Raw genomic sequence first — 18,361 nt, 5'->3', positions numbered from 1 at the left:
TCCTTTTGTATCTTGATGTAAAAAACAAAAACAGATGCACATTTTTTTATGCAGTATATAAAATATCTAGATTTTTTTAGTTTCTATCTGTGATCAGTGGATGAGGAAATAATCATAAATATTTATTGATTGAATACATTATGATCATATATAAAACTCTACTGTGTCTGCAAGTGAGAAAACGGGTGGCAAAGCTACGAGTCACTGATCGCTGAATTAAAGTATGGGATATTTTGCCGAACTAAACGCAAAACTCTAGACCAGCTCAAATACACATCACATATCGAATTGGTTCTGTGATGGTGCATCGATGAATATTATGTCGTCTGCCTCCTCTCGCATACGCAGCTATTTTTAGTTTCTAAAGCTGTTAGTCAATTTCTCGGTTCCTATTTCTTAGGTTTAGCGGGAGATCATGGTTACACGGGCCAGCGTCAGGCTGATGATCTCTCATTCCAGTGCAGGAGCTGTGAATCAGTAAAGAGGGAAAAGGATGAGCTTCACAAAACACAAGCCTGACAGTGGAGGAGTGGAAATGTATAAAATGACTTCTGATAGGGGGACAAAAGGATTTGTAACACAGGTTTCAGTGTTAGTGATGCACAAAATAATGCTACCAGGTTCTCAGACACATCACTCAGGTAGCTTCCCAGTAGTTAGAGCCATGCTAACCTGATGATGAGAGAAAATCAGTCCTTGTCTTAAAGGAATAGTTTGGCATTTTGAGAAAATAACACCTGCTTGTTTTGTTGTCAAGAGTTAGAGCCAATTAAACTCTCATGTCTTTAAGTTAAATTGAAAAACAACAATTAAAAAATCAGTGTAAGGAACAGACAGCATCATTACATTAACATGTAAAATCATGTTAGTTTAATTCCTACAAAAACAACAAAAACTTAGAATATTATCAGTGGTGGTTATGAGGTTATGTACAGATCTATTTCTTGACTGATACTCAGATTTTTCTGGAATCTCGTCCCCCAGATGCAGGCGCAGCATCCAACATGGATTTGTTTTGCGTCATTGTAAAAATTGACATCATAAAGGACATTTCAAAAAATTATTTCACTGTCTATATCAGTACTTTTTGAAGATCACAATAATACAGATACAGTGTTTCCTCTACATTCATTTAGGAGTGGTGGCCCGCCACTCCTAAATGAATGTAGTCAAGCACGTCAAGCACCTAGACGACAGGGCAGAGTCAGAGGAGCGAATTCCCGAATTACAAATAAACAATAAAGCAGCGAATTACCGGCCGGAGAAGAGGTAAGACGTAAGTTATTAGCTTTAGATAACTCGACATAGATTTTACAAGTTAAACAGACGTTCACAATATGTTGATGACCAGCTAACGTTACGTAACTTATCGGTAGTTTAAGTTAATTTGGCCCGGTGCCAACTCAGTGTCGCTAACGTGAGTAAACTAATTGATAGTATTAGGCTAACGTTAATATCTACACACCATTATGTAACAACTGACTGCATTTTTCAGATGAGTTTATTGAAATATTTCTCTAAGAAGAGAAACGGAACGCCTGCCCCCGCTGCTGAAAAAAATCCTAGAGGAAACACTGAGATAACTTAAAAAAATGGTCACTATTATTATAGTGACCATTTTTGCTGGAAACCCTGGAAAACACTTGAATTTAATGTAATGTTTTCTTTATAAGTCTGAGAGCTTTACAGCTCCTGCCTCTTGTACAAGATGACTCCAGTTGAGCCTTGCTTGCCCCTCTGCACATTTGGCTACACTTTGTGTATCTGTCAGTCTGTTTTGATTTTTATCAAAATTGAAGTTTTCTTGTCTAGTAAGTTGTATATAGGCTCAACCATGTTGCCTAGAATGTCAAGTTTACTTATAGACAGGTGACACAATTTAAAAGGTGAAACTTTGTTGTGTTTTCCTTTAATTTATCACCTTTCTGTATAATTCAATTATAAAATAAATATATATATACATATATATATATATATATATATATATATATATATATATATATATATATATATACACACATATATATATGTATATATATATGTGTGTATATATATACATATACATATATATATATATATATATATATATATATATATATATATATATACATAGCTTGTAGCTTCAGATTGAATGGACAGACATTGACTTGGGTATTTCCAACTTATATAAATAATTTCACATGTGCTTAATAATGATTGTCTTGGCTCTTAAAACTACATAAAAATAATGTGAAAATATGATAAAAATTGAGTGTTTTTCTTCTTAAGGAAAGCCAAAACAAGGATGCCAAAAGTCATTAAAGAACGCAGATGAGAGTGTGTGAATTCAGTAGCACTTTTGATCATGAACGAGCTGGAGAGAAAGGATAATGAGCACAAAATGATCAGTATACGTCCCTAAACATGCACCGGACCATATGGTCTGGTGCTGATAGCCCAATATGATTACCTCTTCATCAATTATGGTTCAATCTGCTATCAAATGACTTTTCCTTAACACCCAGTGCCTCTGCCACCTGAGCTCTGCTCGCTCAGCTGTCTGTGTTTGTTCCATCAGTGGCAGCATGCTTACTTGAGCCGGATCTTAGCACATACTCAAGGTCAAAACCACTGTTTGGTGTCTCAAGTCATTTGATTTAAATAGAAACCCCCCTCCCATGAAGTGTGTAAGTATACTATTTGCCTTCATGTCAGTGGAAATAGTGTGCATGTATACGTGACGTGAGCGTACACTGGAGCAACAGAAAAGCCATGATAATTTTGGCACGGTGCGGCCATAGCAATACTTTTGTCAGCTTGACGATGAGCCATTTCCTTTCCGTTTCTATGAATAACCTGACAGGAAATGGTTTTGGCTCCAGCCGTTGAATATGATGCTGAAATGATGGCTGAGAGTGATCATCTGTATTATATGTACGTCCTTGTTCTGTGAGGCCAAGATGAAATGTCAGGGACAGTATTTCCATGCTCCAGACACTCAGGATTCTCCACTAAGCATCACAAACTCTTCATACAAATTCACACAGACTCTGCATGAAAAGGTTAGTACAACTGAATCAGTTTACCAATATTTATACAAAATAATGTATGGTGATATTCTTTACATTAGAATCTGTGAGCAACTGTGTTTACTGTGTAGCTCAAGACACTTTTGATGCTCTAAAAAATAAAAACATGCAAATATATGTTGTATTCTGGCTTAGATATTACTCGTACTGTAATATCTAAGATGGTGTAATGCCCCCTGGTGGATACAATTTTCTCTTACATCTGTGTCTGTCCTTGGCATCCATCAGCTAAAGAGTTAACAATAGACAGCTGAGACATGCAGGCCACAAAATCTCCTGGCATTATAATAAGATAACTGCTAGATTTAGAAAGATTTTTCGAAATCTTGTCAGCTTTACAACTTCACAGTAGTGACAGTTGTTCAGAGTTAGAATAATGTATGTGTAGCTGAGTAGCAGCATTTGTGAGCTCAGGAACAATTGTGTATTTGCCACACTGAGAAAACAGCCACCGGGTAAAAACCATGTCTGTTTACCCTGAGCTTAAACTGAGGAACAGTTATCCATCTATCCATTATAGCTGCTTACCCTTGAAGGGATATGGGGGGCTAGAGCCTATCCCAGCTGATACTGGGTGAGATGTGAAAAAGCACAGGAGCTGTGTAACATCAGTGTTCCTTTTATACAGTAGTAGGACGGCATAATATCTTGAGGCTGTGTTCAGACAGATAGTTGAATGAATAAATGTTGAAAAATAAATTAAAAATGGGTTGTAGGGCTGGGTAAGGATTAATCCTACAGCTATTATAATTCTGTGCTAAGAAACAAAACAAAATGTCCTGAAATTTTGTTACATGGCAGTAACCATAGTCCTCAAATTTAAAAATGGCCATTGATTTGGTTACAACTAACCCTGAAGCATTTGTCAGGTTAATACAGTTCAGTGGATGGCTGCTGGGAAAGCTGTCAATTGAACCCTGGAGCGGGCAACTGGACCACATAAAAAGGTGGGTTCTGGTCTGTTTCCAAGTGGGTTCTGAAAGCAAACGAACCAATTTGAAAAGCTTAACTTCTAAAAAAAATAAATAAAAAATCCATCAGCTGATCGGTCTGATACACTTTTTAACTCGTGGATCTACTACTCAATTGATTTCAACTCACTCCCCCCATGCACAACCCCTTTCTTTTGTGTGTGTGTGTGTGTCTAAAATGGGATCAGTAGTGAGTGAATGAAAGTTGCACTCACCACTAGGTTTCCAATGACCATGACCATCAAGAAGACAACTAAACACATCCCAGCTCCGGCCACCTCCATGCAGTCCCACATGGTCTCGATCCACTCCCCGCACAGGATGCGGAACACGATGAGGAACGAGTGGAAGAAGTCATTCATGTGCCAGCGTGGCAGCTCGCAGTCTGTGGAGATCTTGCACACGCAGTCCTTATAACTCTTGCCAAAGAGCTGCATCCCCACCACGGCGAAGATAAAGACGATGATGGCCAGCACCAAAGTCAGATTTCCCAAAGCTCCCACTGAGTTACCGATAATCTTGATCAGCATGTTGAGCGTGGGCCAAGATTTGGCTAGTTTGAAGACACGAAGCTATCTCCAACAGGACAGACGCAAACAAAGACAGTGAATAACAATGCAGTAATCTCATTGTTTTAAATGGATACAAATTAGTTCAATCAGTTTCTCACCAGACGGAAAGACCTAAGGACAGACAGTCCCTGGACATTTGCCAGCCCCAACTCCACCAGACTGAGAGTGACAATTATGCTGTCGAAAATATTCCAGCCAACTTGAAAGTAGTAGTAGGGATCCATGGCGATAAGCTTGAAGAACATTTCCGCTGTGAAGATCCCAGTGAAAACCTGTAGGGGTATACATTTCCTTTAGAAGCACTGACAGGTTTGAGATGTGAGAACATTTCTGCAATGTTTTGTTTTAAATATAACGTGGCAAATATTTACCAAATTCCCCACTGAGAGCATGTAGTCAAACTCAGGGGTCATTGGGTAGTGCTCCATGGCCATGAAGAGGGTGTTGAGCACGATGCAGATGGTGATGGCCAAGTCGACAAAAGGGTCCATCACCACAAAGTGCACCCACTTTTTCATGACCACCCATTGCTTGCAGCAGTCCCATTTCAGGAACATGTCAGCAAACTTGTACCAACCTGGTGGGCATGGCCTCTGAGCATCCTCCAACTCTAGACAAATACAGACAGGAAAACAATTAGGAGGTCTACTGTCATTATTAGAGACAGTTCACCCCCAGTATCAAAAATACAGTTTTCTTAGCTTTTCTTACCTCTTACTTAGATTGTTTTGGTGTGAGTTGCAGAGTTCTGGAGATATCGGCTGTAGAGATGTCTGCCTTCTCTCCAAAATAATGGAATTAGATTGTACTTGGTTTGTGGTGATCAAAGCACCAAAAAATACATTTGAAAAACTCAACAACAATGTCTCTTCAATGTGTCTAACTGAGATAGCTAGCTCAGCTGTGCTGAGGAGGGTGTCATTAATGTTTAGATCCTGCACAGTGATGAACACAAGCCTCTCCTCCATGAGTGGATGCATGCTTCCTTGTGCACAGTGATACGGTTGAAGGGTGTAGTTCAGTAGAAAGAAAATAGTTCTTGCATGAAACTGCTCACAACAAGGTCTGTGGATTATCTTGAGCAACCCGGTCATGATTTCTGGAAAGAGATACTGATGCTGAGTTTTTTAAATGTAATTTTTTGGCACCACAAGCTGAGTATCTTGTTATCCTTGAGACGTCAAAAAAAGGGAGGATACCGAAACAACAGTGGGGGATCTGAGTTTCATAGACTCTTTCCTGCATTCTTGTGACTTTTAAAGAATTAAAATTAACTAAATAATACACACTTTTGCAACAGATGATTGCAGATTACCTATAGCTGACACTTGTTACCTGGAAAAAGCAATGGAACCATAGTCTTACCTAGTCCAATTTCAAATTTGATTACAACAACACAGAAAATTAATATCTTGCAAATGTTTTTTTTGTTAGACTGCTCTTAGAAAAATCGTGCACCCTCCCATTAAAACTCACTGTTAGAAACAGCAAGCAGCTATCTTCTACATCATGTGCATGCCAAGAAATGACAATTGGTATATCCATACTGTACAACTTTTAAAGCTGTAGGGTGTATACAGGCTGTACGGTGCCAGAAAGGGGTTGTAACAATGAGAAGGTACAAAAGGTGTGAAAATATGTTAAAATTTGGGAGAAATGTGGTAGAGGGGACTGAAAAGCAGGCGTCTCCTAGTAAAATTGACAGGGTTGAGACGTACAAAGCCAAGCGTCATCTAGTTAGATATTATAAGAGAGAGGGTTGTCATCTCTGTAGCCGGTATCTCCAAACCTCTGCAACCCACACCAAAACAATCTAGTTGTATAGATATCACTACAGGTAAGAGGAAAAATACTCATTTTTGATTTTTGGATTAACTGTCCCTTCAAAGCAGATGGCTTAACTTTAAGCCATATGCACGATACAGCTAACAGGGAGCAGTGATGAGTGACATTAAAATTCATGTCTTATCTGTGCCAAGTAATAGTTGAGCTGAAATAGCCAAAGCTTAACACCACGAGGGCTTGACACTGAATGTTGACAGGGATTTCTCCAGCACACAATGTGATTAGCCCAACTATTGCGAGCTTGAGACAATGCTACTGTATTGGCCTTGGATAAATAAGTGTATAATGTTAATAACTGCTTGATAATCTGAGCAATTACAGCTCACATTAGAGCATCTCCTCTAAGAACCTGCAACTAAGCCTTGTGTATTTCTTCATTCCCTGGAGGAACTTGTCACTTCTTGATGCTTGCATCCTGTTGCTTAGCATAAAACAGCAGCCTGAAATAGGCATATTGGTGCTGTTTCATCTACTTATTTTAGCTTAACCAGAGCTAGAAAATAAAAACTGATCCTGTATGATAATTGCATTAGTAAATAAAATGCATTATCAACATGAAATTTCCATCTCCATTGGCATTGTACCTTCCATAGCTGTAGTGAGCACAGTCATAGCACTAGCAGTTCTCTGTGTCAGGCCTGGTTCGTCCAGATGAAGGATGCTGTGCACAGACCCTACCGACCTCTCTCGGAGTTCATATTCTGCAGCAGACTGTAAAATATGTTGATACATCTGTCAGTTGCAAGATCATGGCAGAACCTCAGAATCACAAATCAAATAAAAATAAAAGAAATAAAAGAATTTAAATATGTTGCTCACAGAATTTCCTTTAGCAAATTGCGCTTTTTTTTTCAGACTGTTAAACTGACAGTTTAACAGAGACCAGGCGGTGTGTGACTAACCTCGTCCATGGTGGGCGCTCTGATCATCAGACGGGGAATGACTCTTCCATTACAATCCTTGACAGTTTCATCAGGTTCAAGGCTCCGTTCATCATCTGCCGACTCAGATACGGTGTGACGACTGAGCGACTTCTTACTGGTTAGAGTGGCCCGGCTCCCAAGAAGTTGAGCCTGCCACAGTAGATAAAAAAAATACAGCACTTCTAACTGTTACTTCAGTTCTACTGCATCTAATGCTATCAATTAACCTGCTGTTTAAGTTTTACGATTAATCAATTCATTATTTAGATTATATGAAATAACATCTTTAGATTGCTTCTTTTGTCCAACCAACAGTCCAAAACTCAAAGATTCTTTATTTACTATTGTTAATTGCAAAGAAAAGCAGGAAATCTTTACATTTAATAAGCTGGAATCAGCAAATTTGTGACATTTTTGCTTGAAAAATTACAGAAACAATAGCAATTGGCAATTCATTTTCATTTGATTGACTAATCAATCAATCAGTCAACTACTTGTTGCAGCTCTACAAGCATAAAATTATTTATTTATCGACAATTAAATTCAGTTCCAGCTTTTACAAATAAGATAATGGTGACATTTTGCTTATTTTATCTTAAATGATGAAATTACACTATTTCCTGATAATTCTGAAATAAGGAACAAAAACAAATGTCTTACATTTTTGCTTACATTTAAGCTGTCACATGGCAGCATTCACAGTCATCAAGTGTATGAGCTGAGAGTTTAGCAACTGACTTTAACTTATTGGAACAGCTCAAAAACACCGCTCTTGTAAACCTTACGACCCGATATGTGAAAGGTAAGTAAAATTGATGTAAAATTTACCTGTTCCTGATTCTTGAGTTGCTCTAGTAGCCGCTGAAACTCCTCCTCTTTCTCTATGGCCTCTCGCTGAGTCGCCTGATTCTGTTCATCATAAGCCATGGCTACCACAGCCAGGATGAGGTTAATGAGGTAGAAGGAGCCCAGAAAGATAACCACCACAAAGAACAGCATGTACGTTTTCCCAGCCGCCCGCAGGATCTGTGTTTGGAGCAAAAAAGAAGCTACGAGAACTAAGGACAAATTTCTTTTCATAATTGTGGTTTTAAATGAAATGTTCCAAGTCAGAGGTCATAAATCTGTTTGCAACTAATAAAAAGAAGTGCCAACCAGCTGGAAAAGGTTCTCCCAGTAGTCCTGGGTCATGAGTCTGAAGAGGGCCAGGAAGGACCAGCCAAAAGAGTCAAAACTGGTGTAGCCAAAGTTGGGGTTCCTCCCAGCCTTCATGCACGTGTATCCCTCTGGGCACTTTCTATCAACAAATAGTCAGCATGCTACAATTGCTCCTCTAGCCTCCAAATCACACTCATTAAGATAATTTTTTACTACGAAACTTTTGGAATTGGCACCAAAACACCAGACCAGATTGATGGTCTCAGTGTGGACGATACATACCCAGCATCAGAGCTGTTTCCACAGAGTAGAGCATCCGGGCTGCCTTCCAAATAATAGTGATTGTCTATAACCACACAAGTAAAGAAACAGTGAAATCTATTCCACTAACAACATCATCTTAGATTAAGATGTAGTATGTGTTAAACATACCTGTGTTTTCAATATATTCAGCAAAATCAAAGGTACCGTTGGAATATGTTGTGTCATTGAGCCCCATGGTGTTGTTGAAAAACACAGTATCATTAAATGCAGTGGTGTTAAAGAATCCAAATGCAGTTTCATTTGTATGGATCGGCCATCGCACACATTTCTGACGCAGATTTCCCATGAAGAGCTGAAGGCCAACAAGGGCAAAAACAGCAAGAGCAAAGACAGTCAGAATCATGACGTCCACCATTTTCTTCACGGACTGGATCAAAGCGGCCACGATGGTTTTCAAACCTGACAAAATACAGTTAATACGTCAGTGGAATATCTCTAAAAATCAACCACCCCTACAACAACAAAACATAATCAATATAAGAAATTATTTATATACTATTGAGTACTGTTACACTATTAGTTTTGTTAGAAAACATACTGCTATTGCACCATTAGAACATTTAAATGAAAAAAATGAAAGTCATGCTTTGTAAAATTAGACCCTCATTTCATAGAAATATACCTAGTCACACACAAAAAAATAATAAAATATATAGAAGAAATAACAAAACATACCAGGAATCACAGTAATTGTTTTAAGGGCTCGAAGTACACGAAACGTCCTGAGGGCTGACACGTTGCCAAGGTCAACAAACTCAGTGATGTATCTGTGGAAAGATTAAGAAAATCAATCAAAAACAAGATGCAACAAATGATCTATTCAGCTTCCTATTTCAGTTGGCTGCAGTGACAGATATCTATATAAAAAACTGGCACAAATGTGCACAATATCAGCTTTCATAGTAGTGGATCATTTGTCTCAAATCTTTTTCAAAAATGTTTTTCAACTTTGAGCTTTGTTTAGCAGCATTTTGTGCACTCAAGATGAGACTAATAGAAATTTTCTGATATAAAATGCATAGTCTTTGACTCATAAACAAGTCATAATGAGCTCTTTACTATATGTAATACCATTTTAACTTAATGTTTGACCTGCACGTTTTGCATACTACAGTTAAGTTTTTGTTGACCACAGTAGTTTTTGTATGTGGACAAAAATACCTTTGGCGGTACTATCATGTTAGATCTTAATGCGATGCTGCTGGATTGTTCAAACATGGTACACTTTTTATGTAACATACTTTTTAATCTCTGGGCTTGTTCAAAAGGCTCAGGTGCAAATGAAGTCACAAGTCACTGGTGTTAAAGCCGAGGTGCAAGTCATTTTTGACTTTGTCAGGTCGAGTTTAAAGTCATCAAATTTGACAGTCTGTCACCTGTTGATTCCACTAGGCATGGCAAATCTGTGCCATGGTTTGCATTCATCCTCCACATAACTGCATGTCCCACCAGCAGTGTTTCAGAAGCAGAGCATTTTGCCCCCCTGATTTTGTTGATTTGGTCCTCTTTCCTTAATTTTTTTTGCTACTACAATGGATAAGTAGTCTACGTAGTAAAATTTTTTTTGTCTGTTTTTATGAAATTGAGTCTGCACACTTACTGCACTTTTATTTTGAAAATTGATTGGATTCTGTGTCTGACCTCCTGCCCACTCAGTCTGCTCTGTGTAGTTTGAAGTGGCATCTGTCAAACTCGGCTTGGCGTGAGCGAGCCACATCTGGGATGCACTGTGGCGCGCTAGAATCACAAGCATTGTGTAAAACGGCTGCGATCAGCTCCGGTGCACATGGTGCAGCAATAGCCTGATGCAGCTGTGCCCAATGGAATCAAACCATGACTTGGGTCCCAGTCATGTGACTCGAGTTGGGAAAGTAAACTCAGATACTTACGCCATGCTGATCACCATGAAATCCAGCCAATTCCATGGATCTCGAAGGAATGTAAAAGATCCAACACAGAAACCTCTAGACAACACTTTGACTGTTGCCTCGAAGGTGTAGATACCAGTAAAAACATACCTGGGAAGACACACAAGTTAGTGGAAGTAGTATTGAATGTAACACAGAAATTCCTGAAAACTAAACTACAGTGATGAAGTACTCACTCAACAGTTTTACTCCATGCTGGTGGGTTGCTCATCGTCATGAATACACAATTCGATAGAATCGTAATCATGATGAACATGCTAAATAATTTAATTCAGGGTTAAGGAAAATAACACAGGCATTATATGTGTAAAGCAGACATTAATCAACATATACATCACTTTGTTTTCCACACTAAATAATTCAAAAGCTCAGGCAAAAATAATTCAAAGGATATGAATGTATGAGAATTTTGATGGCTCCTCTTCTAACCAAACTAAAGGGGCTCAGAATGTAGCACGCCGGTTCAGCATTGAACCTGAAGATTGTGTTTCCTTTGGTGATTACAATGAATGTCTGAAAAATAAGAGATTAATAAACTGTATAAATACAAGATAGTACATAGACCAAAAATGCTCACTACATTTCAATAAATACTTAGTGATGACAATCCTCAAATGATACTTTAATATTTAACTTTAACGTATGCATACCACAAATGTAATCATATACATTGCATAAGGGATACTGTATGCAGCTGTAATAACTGAAATTTAAGTAATACGTCTTGTCATATTTCAAGGTTATGTGAGGACGGAGTCAAGCTCATTTAACACTGTGTGTTTCCATGACTGACTTTCTGTGCTTTGTAGAAGGGGTCCAGGTCCTCCAGAGGTGTGTTGAGCAGCTCTGGTGGAGGGTCACCATAGATCAAGGGCAGACTCTTGCCCGCCTCCAGATCAGCGTTTGGGGCTGTTGGCTCTTCCTCCTCATGGCCCTCTACTTCTGCGGCCTTTTTTCTTTCCTCCTTGAGCCTCTCGATCTCCGCCAGTGATTCCTGGGTGAAGCGCCGGAACGCATCAGTGCCTGGGGGAGGGAGCAGGGTCGCCATCTTCGCATCGCGAAGGGATACCGCCACACCGGGGTTTCCCTAGAAGGAGCTAGAGGGAGGACAATGAGAATACAGGACATTTTGTGATGGGTTTGGCTGTAGCACAACACGAGGCAGACTATATAGTACATCCATTTATGCGTACTCTAACCTTGTAGGTGCTACAAGCAGGAGAAAGATACTTCATAGTTGAGTCTCATTCTAAGGTCATCAAATACCAATGCTTTGGGTTGGCCAAGGTGTCAAATCAGTAATTACTTATGTGAAAGTCTTCACTACTCAACCCAACTGACCAACCCAGAGCATCAGCATTTTAAAACCTGGAAATGAGACTCAACAATCACCTATCCTTCTCCAGAATCACTTGAGCATCTTTAAACAGGTCAGCCCAGAATGAAAAAAAAAACCATATTTTTCCTCTGAACTTTATTGCTTTTTATCCATGTAAATGGTTTTGGTGTTGAGTTGGCAAGTCTGGCAAGAGTTATTGGTCATAGAGATGTTTACCTTTTCCCGAATTTAGAGCTCAACAGTGACTGCCCCCTTTTTCAGTGGCTCTTGGTCTGGAAGTGAATTCCCCATTCATTCATTCCACTGACGTTTTATAAAATCCTTTTATAAATGCTTTTAAGCCTGGAACTAAGCCAACAAACGATGAATCATGACCAATTTTTTTTTTTTTTTTTTTTTTTGTGGACCAAAAAAAGATTGGAACACATACAAAAAGGCAAAAATAGAAAGAATGTGTACATAATTACTTTAAGACTGAAAGAACTACTTATCCCATAAGCCCCAGTGAATGATACTGCTTCATCTTATATTTAAGTTTTTTATTATTTTAGTGTTTATATTGTTTCTTTACATTCTTAATAAGATTCGTGTTAGCCAGGGTAGTGTAGTATCTCTCTCGGATGTAGCGAGTAAAGGGTGTTTTTCTTAAAACAAGGTTGATATCATACAGATTTGTTGCTTCTACAGATACTATTGTTTAACAGTTTCATCACTCATGGTAAGTCTACCTTGGATGGTTAGATGTAATATAAAACTATATTATGACAATGATATAAATCATATATTCAGAATATGAATGGGATTTTGCTTGTGGTGCTCAAAGTGCCAAAAATTCATTTGAATTCAATACCAATGTCTCTTTCCAGAAATCATGGCCAGCAGTTTCATGTAGGAACTCTTTACTTTTCCCCATAGAAATAAAAACAACCTTTTCAGGAATAAAGGGGTTAAACCTCCAGCACCATTATTTTCCTTATTGATAAAAACATTAACAAATTCACAATATAAGTCATCAGAGCCAAAAATGAGAAAAGGTACTGAGTTTACTGTGATATAAAATAGAAAAATTATTAGTATTTATATGTCATAATTAAGACAGATGGCTATAGAGAGAATGCAGGGAGAAAGAGTTGGGGAATGATGTGCAACAAAGGTCTCCGGATGAAGGAGAACCAGAGACGTTGCATTCTTATGGTCAGCGCTTTAACCCCTTGGCCGTCAGGGCACTCCATGGTTGGCATTTTTACTTGATCTTAAAATGACCATTTAAATCTCACCAATTAATTTTCTGATGAATTAAGTGATTTCTTAATCACTTCAGCACTGGTCTGTTGCAGGTGTGATAAGGTAGAAGTCATTATTGATTATTAATCTTTGCTTTTTTTGTAATTGTTTGGGACTTTTTATACCTTTATTTGATAGGACAGTTGAAGTTGGGACAGTAAAGGGGGAGAAGGAGTTGGGAACAGCATGTAGCAAAGAGCCACAGGCTAAAATTGAACCCAGACTTGCTGCAAAAAGGACTCAGGACTCTAAACTTCACTTTTTTTTTTGACATATTGAATAGCTTCACCTCTTCTTGTGCCAATAATTTAAATATCACAGTCTGAGTTTGGAGGAGAAATCCCTCTTTGATGGAGTTATTTAAAGCTCAACATCTGAAACCTGTGATGAGTGGTCAAATCAGTCAATCAATCAAATTTTATTAATACAGCGCAAGTCATACATCAAGTGCTGAACATAAAAAGACACAGCTTTGTTTAAAGGGGTCACAAGCCAAAGACATTGGGAACCACTGTGCTAAAAGTTTATGTCCCTATACGTGTCCTGAGTGTTGGTAATGATCATACGTCTAAGTCGCTTTGGTCTGTGTCCAAACCCCTCACCCCTCCCTCGTTCCTCCCCGCCACCGGCTTCCCTACATCTCTGACCCTGCAGCCCTCGCGACACCACGAGCACTTAAAAGTGTCAAGATGGAAACAAAACGACCAGACGCACTCAGGACGAGAGCTTGGACTTTCCCACCAGTCTAAAGAGACCATGACATTACTTGTGTACATCAGATTACTTATTAGCTTAGCAGACGCTCCATATCAGGTCCAAGTGGCGTTCGCTTACATCCTTTGATGTGTTTAGCAACCAGTCTGGTTTCGTCTGGAGCAGCTAAGGATAGGCTCCTGCTATCATGGACATAATAAAGTAGTGTTTTTCACACCTTTGTATAGAATATACTAAAATACAATGAGTTATATACTTTAATCAGTTATTTTAATTAACACATAAAGCAAGTTTGTTAGTACAACTTGGTAACTTGATTTGGAAAAAAAAAATTTCAAAAATTTTCATATAAAAAAAAATGGTGACAATCCAATATATAACAATATATCACTGTTTACTAATATGTAATTTTACAACCATTTAACCTGAAAGTGGTATATTAATGAGTAATCATGTCTTTACTCAAAATAAGTTTAGAAGGAGACTGTATTTTCCAGAGAGCAACAATATCAATATTTTGCATATGTTGCATAATTTTACGATGAATTAAGTGCAAATTACCTTTGATATGCATTTGGAAATATTGACTAGAAGACATGATGAGAAGTGGGCCTTAACCTAATGATGACTGCATTTAGTCTAAGTTGTTTAAATGCACATTTGTACAGCAAAACCCATCAGAAACCCAAATCAATAAAAAAGTAACTAAATTGTATAAAGAAAAAATTGAAAGTGACATCACTATCTGCATCTGCCATGTCTAGATTTTCCGAAACTAATATACAGAGGCTACACAAAGAGTACAGACATATCATTAATGGCCAAAACAGACACACAAGCTTGTAACAGACTGTATAAAAAGAAGAGTTCTTGTGTTCATACATACAAAGACAGAGATCAGAGTAACCTATCAACACAACAACAAGAGACACACACATTGCTGCACAGTGATCACACACATTAATGCAGGATAATACCCCCTCAAAGCACCTCACTTGAACAGAAAATTATGCATTCACACACTTGTGAGGAGACGCACACGTTCGCACAGATACGGTGGCTGCCCAGCTGCTCCAGGCCATCAAGACGGAGCGTCGTGTTACAGAGGCCCGATGACTCTGCTCATTCCTTCCTGGCTGAGCCTTCGCTCTGCGCCTCACATCCCTCCGATAAACAGGACAGCATGCCAGCTTATCTTACCAAGCTGACTCCTCTCTCTACTACCCTCTATTTTACAAGGGGCCCCAAACACACTAAGCTTCCGACTCTGCGCCCTTACCCGCACTTGACAACCCCCCCACCATCCCGCTACATGACACTTGAGGCTCTAAATCCCTCTTTCATACAACACAGACATCAATCGTGCCATCTTAACACTATCACTCATCAAAGCCCGCATTCCTGATCACTCTCGAGCACAAGGTCTCTTTTCTCCTTTAGCAGTAATGCTGCATGGTTCAGTATTTCCTTTATCCTAGAAACAAAAAATCCAAAAGATTTATTTCCATTGTCAGCTTAGTACCTCACCCCCATTTGGCCACAAGGCAACCTGTGCAGACACATATTCCCTTCACACTACCTTCCAAAACCTAGTCCCCCCCCCCATCATCCTGTTTCAAACCCCCCACTCCGTGAGCCGTGGGCTCCGCTGCCCTCAACCGTGAGCCAACCTTAAAATACACATCCTGAGAATGGATGTGTTTCTCCGTGGCTTATGGGGAACATTTCCTGATTGCATTACATCACGCCGTGACTGCTGAAGCCATCAAATGTCCCTTTTTAAAAAAGCTTAGTCCCTCAGTTGAAAGCCCGCCAATCTCAAAAAAGTCACCTCGAAGTGGTTGTTGCCTTGTCTCTCTGCGTCAGTTAGGTAAATAATACGTTTTGCCACCGTGTTAAGTTAGGAGTGCGATATTCAGTATCAGTCAAAATAGATTATATATCATGCTTATACTCATCATAAAATGGCCAGAAAATACAGTCCTGTATCAGTGGTGGAGGCAGAGCTTTTACATTACATTAAAAATCATACATTCAGAATCCCACTGTACTGTAAGATTACAGATATATTATCAACAAGTGCTCATATTAGTACTCATTCTGCAGTAGAATGGCAGCAGTGATTGATAGGTAGTATTATTATATCTGATATTAGGTTGTTAATACAGATTTACTGCTGTAGCTGGTTGAAGTTGAGTTAGTTAATATACTTTTGATACAGTTCAGATTTTTACTACACAATGATAAACTATATAACTATAGTTTTTTGTGGAACACCCCACACACACACACACACTTTGCCAAAAACTGCATCAGAAAATAGTCCAACAGTTTAAGAGCAATGTTTCTCAACACAGAACGGCAGGAATTTAGGGATTTCACCATCTGCAATCCATAATATTATTAAAAGATTCAGAGAAATCTCTGCATGTAACTTGCAAGGCTACAATCCAGCATTGAATGTCTGTGGCCTTTGAGCCCCGACGCAGCGCTGCATTGAAAACCAACATAACTGTAGAAGGGAAATTACATGGGCAGACTTTTGAAAACCGTTGTTGGTCAACACACTTGAAACGCTGCAGACTTCTCTAGGCTCAAGCCCATCTGAGATGGACTGACAGGAAGTGGAAAAGTGTTCTATGGTCTGATGAGTCCACATTTCAGATTGTTTTTGGAAATCCAGGCTAAAAAGGAAAACGACCATCCAGATTCTTACCAGCACTAACTTCAAAAGCCAGCATCTGTGGTGGTATGGGGGTGTGTTAGTGCCCATGGCATCATGGGTAACTGTCACATCTGTGACAGTTCCCAAACACTTGTGTTGCAGTGTTGTGTTGCACATTTTGAATAGCGGACTATGCCAAAGTTCTGTCTGTATTTGTATAATTCAGTGTAAAGTATTAAAATACAGTTATATTGTTGTATTTTAATGGCCATAATAAGATGCGGAGGAGTCAGCAGAGGTTTCGATTGCTATAAGGTTTTGAGTGCGTGATGCACCACAGTGTAAATAGAACATCAAGTCGGAAATGGACATTGAATTGTAAATAAATTGGGGTGAATTTAATTCAGTCAAAACAAGAAACTCTGCAGACTAAATGGGACCGGGAACTTGGAAGATGGTTAAACAGGCACTACGTTTGTGTTCACACACCAGGTCATGTCTAGATAAGGGCAGAGTTGCAGTGCATGTGTGAAAGTGGCTGTGGGGTCACAAGTCAAATGGTTCAAATGGTTGGGAACCACTGGTTCTTAAAAGAGTGTTTTATTTGATAAATATATAGTATGTTTTTTATATAAACTAAGTAAAAAGTGCAATATTCCTATCAGAAATTTAAAGGAGTATAAGTATAAAGTAGCATTAATTGGATATAGTCAAGCAAAGTACTTGTTTAAACACAGTTCTTCTGTAAATCTATCTGGTTACTTTCCGCCACTGGTTTGAATTTAAGAGTCTTGCTAAAGACAATCAACCCATTACATGACCACGCTTGTTCAGTTACACTGGACAGGTGGCAAGATGAGGAAGAGATGTAAGATTTCAGAAGCCTTCCCCGACAGTAATATATATATCACCTTGCATGTCAGTGAAGGCCATGTGACCTGTGACATTCCAGTAGAGGATATAGAGCGGGTAATGTAGCCACCTCTTCGTTACACTAGCTGGCCATGGAATGCGAATGCCAATATTCACCTCCGGAAACCAGCCGAACTAGCTTTTGGCTTTTGTCACGAGGGCAGCACGAGTTCATACAGGAAGAGAGGTTGGGTTGTAGTAAGAAAGTTTAGTTTACTTAAATTTCAGATTTGTTGAGTCTTAAGCTTTCAGATAGGTTGATGTGATCAGGGAAACAGAAGAAAAGTTATTTGATCTTTGTGTTTCAGTTATATCAGTATGGAAAACATGATCAATTGGAGTCATACTCAGTTATGTGGTAATAGTGTAGTCAATTTTAATGACTTATTGGCTTAACTCTGGTGCCCAGATGGTACCGGGGGTTCAAACATCTCAATCCCCTCATTATACAGCACTTACCCCTCCTGGAATGTGGTCAAGTTGTAAACAACAGATCTACAGAGCAAACAAGGGCTTTTATCCACACGTCCTTTGACATTTGCCATGCTCCTGTTCCCCCTGTTTTCTCACGGGGTCAAATCGCAACACTGCTGTTTGCTCTCTCCCAGCTTGCATCAACACCCTGTCACCCACCAGTTAACCTTGTATTTCAAACCCC

The 18,361-nt window shown here is 39.0% G+C and overlaps 1 protein-coding gene across 1 annotated transcript in view; it reads right to left on the bottom strand.

The window, feature by feature from the left end:
• Positions 1-18,361, bottom strand: part of scn4aa (sodium channel, voltage-gated, type IV, alpha, a) — a 34,246-nt gene that overhangs the window by 11,535 nt on the left and 4,350 nt on the right. Inside the window, exons 2-15 of the mRNA XM_084740200.1 lie at positions 11,583-11,886; positions 11,184-11,302; positions 10,966-11,055; positions 10,751-10,879; positions 9,537-9,628; positions 8,970-9,260; positions 8,820-8,883; positions 8,535-8,676; positions 8,208-8,405; positions 7,359-7,529; positions 7,041-7,167; positions 4,983-5,221; positions 4,710-4,883; positions 4,255-4,611 (exon numbers count right to left, since the gene is read on the bottom strand). Of these exons, the coding sequence (XP_084596326.1) occupies positions 4,255-4,611; positions 4,710-4,883; positions 4,983-5,221; positions 7,041-7,167; positions 7,359-7,529; positions 8,208-8,405; positions 8,535-8,676; positions 8,820-8,883; positions 8,970-9,260; positions 9,537-9,628; positions 10,751-10,879; positions 10,966-11,055; positions 11,184-11,302; positions 11,583-11,837 (2,448 nt within the window). The 5' untranslated portion in view covers positions 11,838-11,886. The remainder of the gene's footprint in view (positions 1-4,254; positions 4,612-4,709; positions 4,884-4,982; positions 5,222-7,040; positions 7,168-7,358; positions 7,530-8,207; positions 8,406-8,534; positions 8,677-8,819; positions 8,884-8,969; positions 9,261-9,536; positions 9,629-10,750; positions 10,880-10,965; positions 11,056-11,183; positions 11,303-11,582; positions 11,887-18,361) is intronic.

Source organism: Lutjanus erythropterus, chromosome 17, assembly GCF_056507025.1.
Source record: "Lutjanus erythropterus isolate fLutEry1 chromosome 17, fLutEry1.hap2, whole genome shotgun sequence".
Classification (NCBI taxonomy): Eukaryota; Metazoa; Chordata; class Actinopteri; order Lutjaniformes; family Lutjanidae; genus Lutjanus; species Lutjanus erythropterus.
The sequence above is the reverse complement of the archived record's forward strand: the minus strand, read 5'-3'. Positions and strand labels throughout refer to the sequence as shown.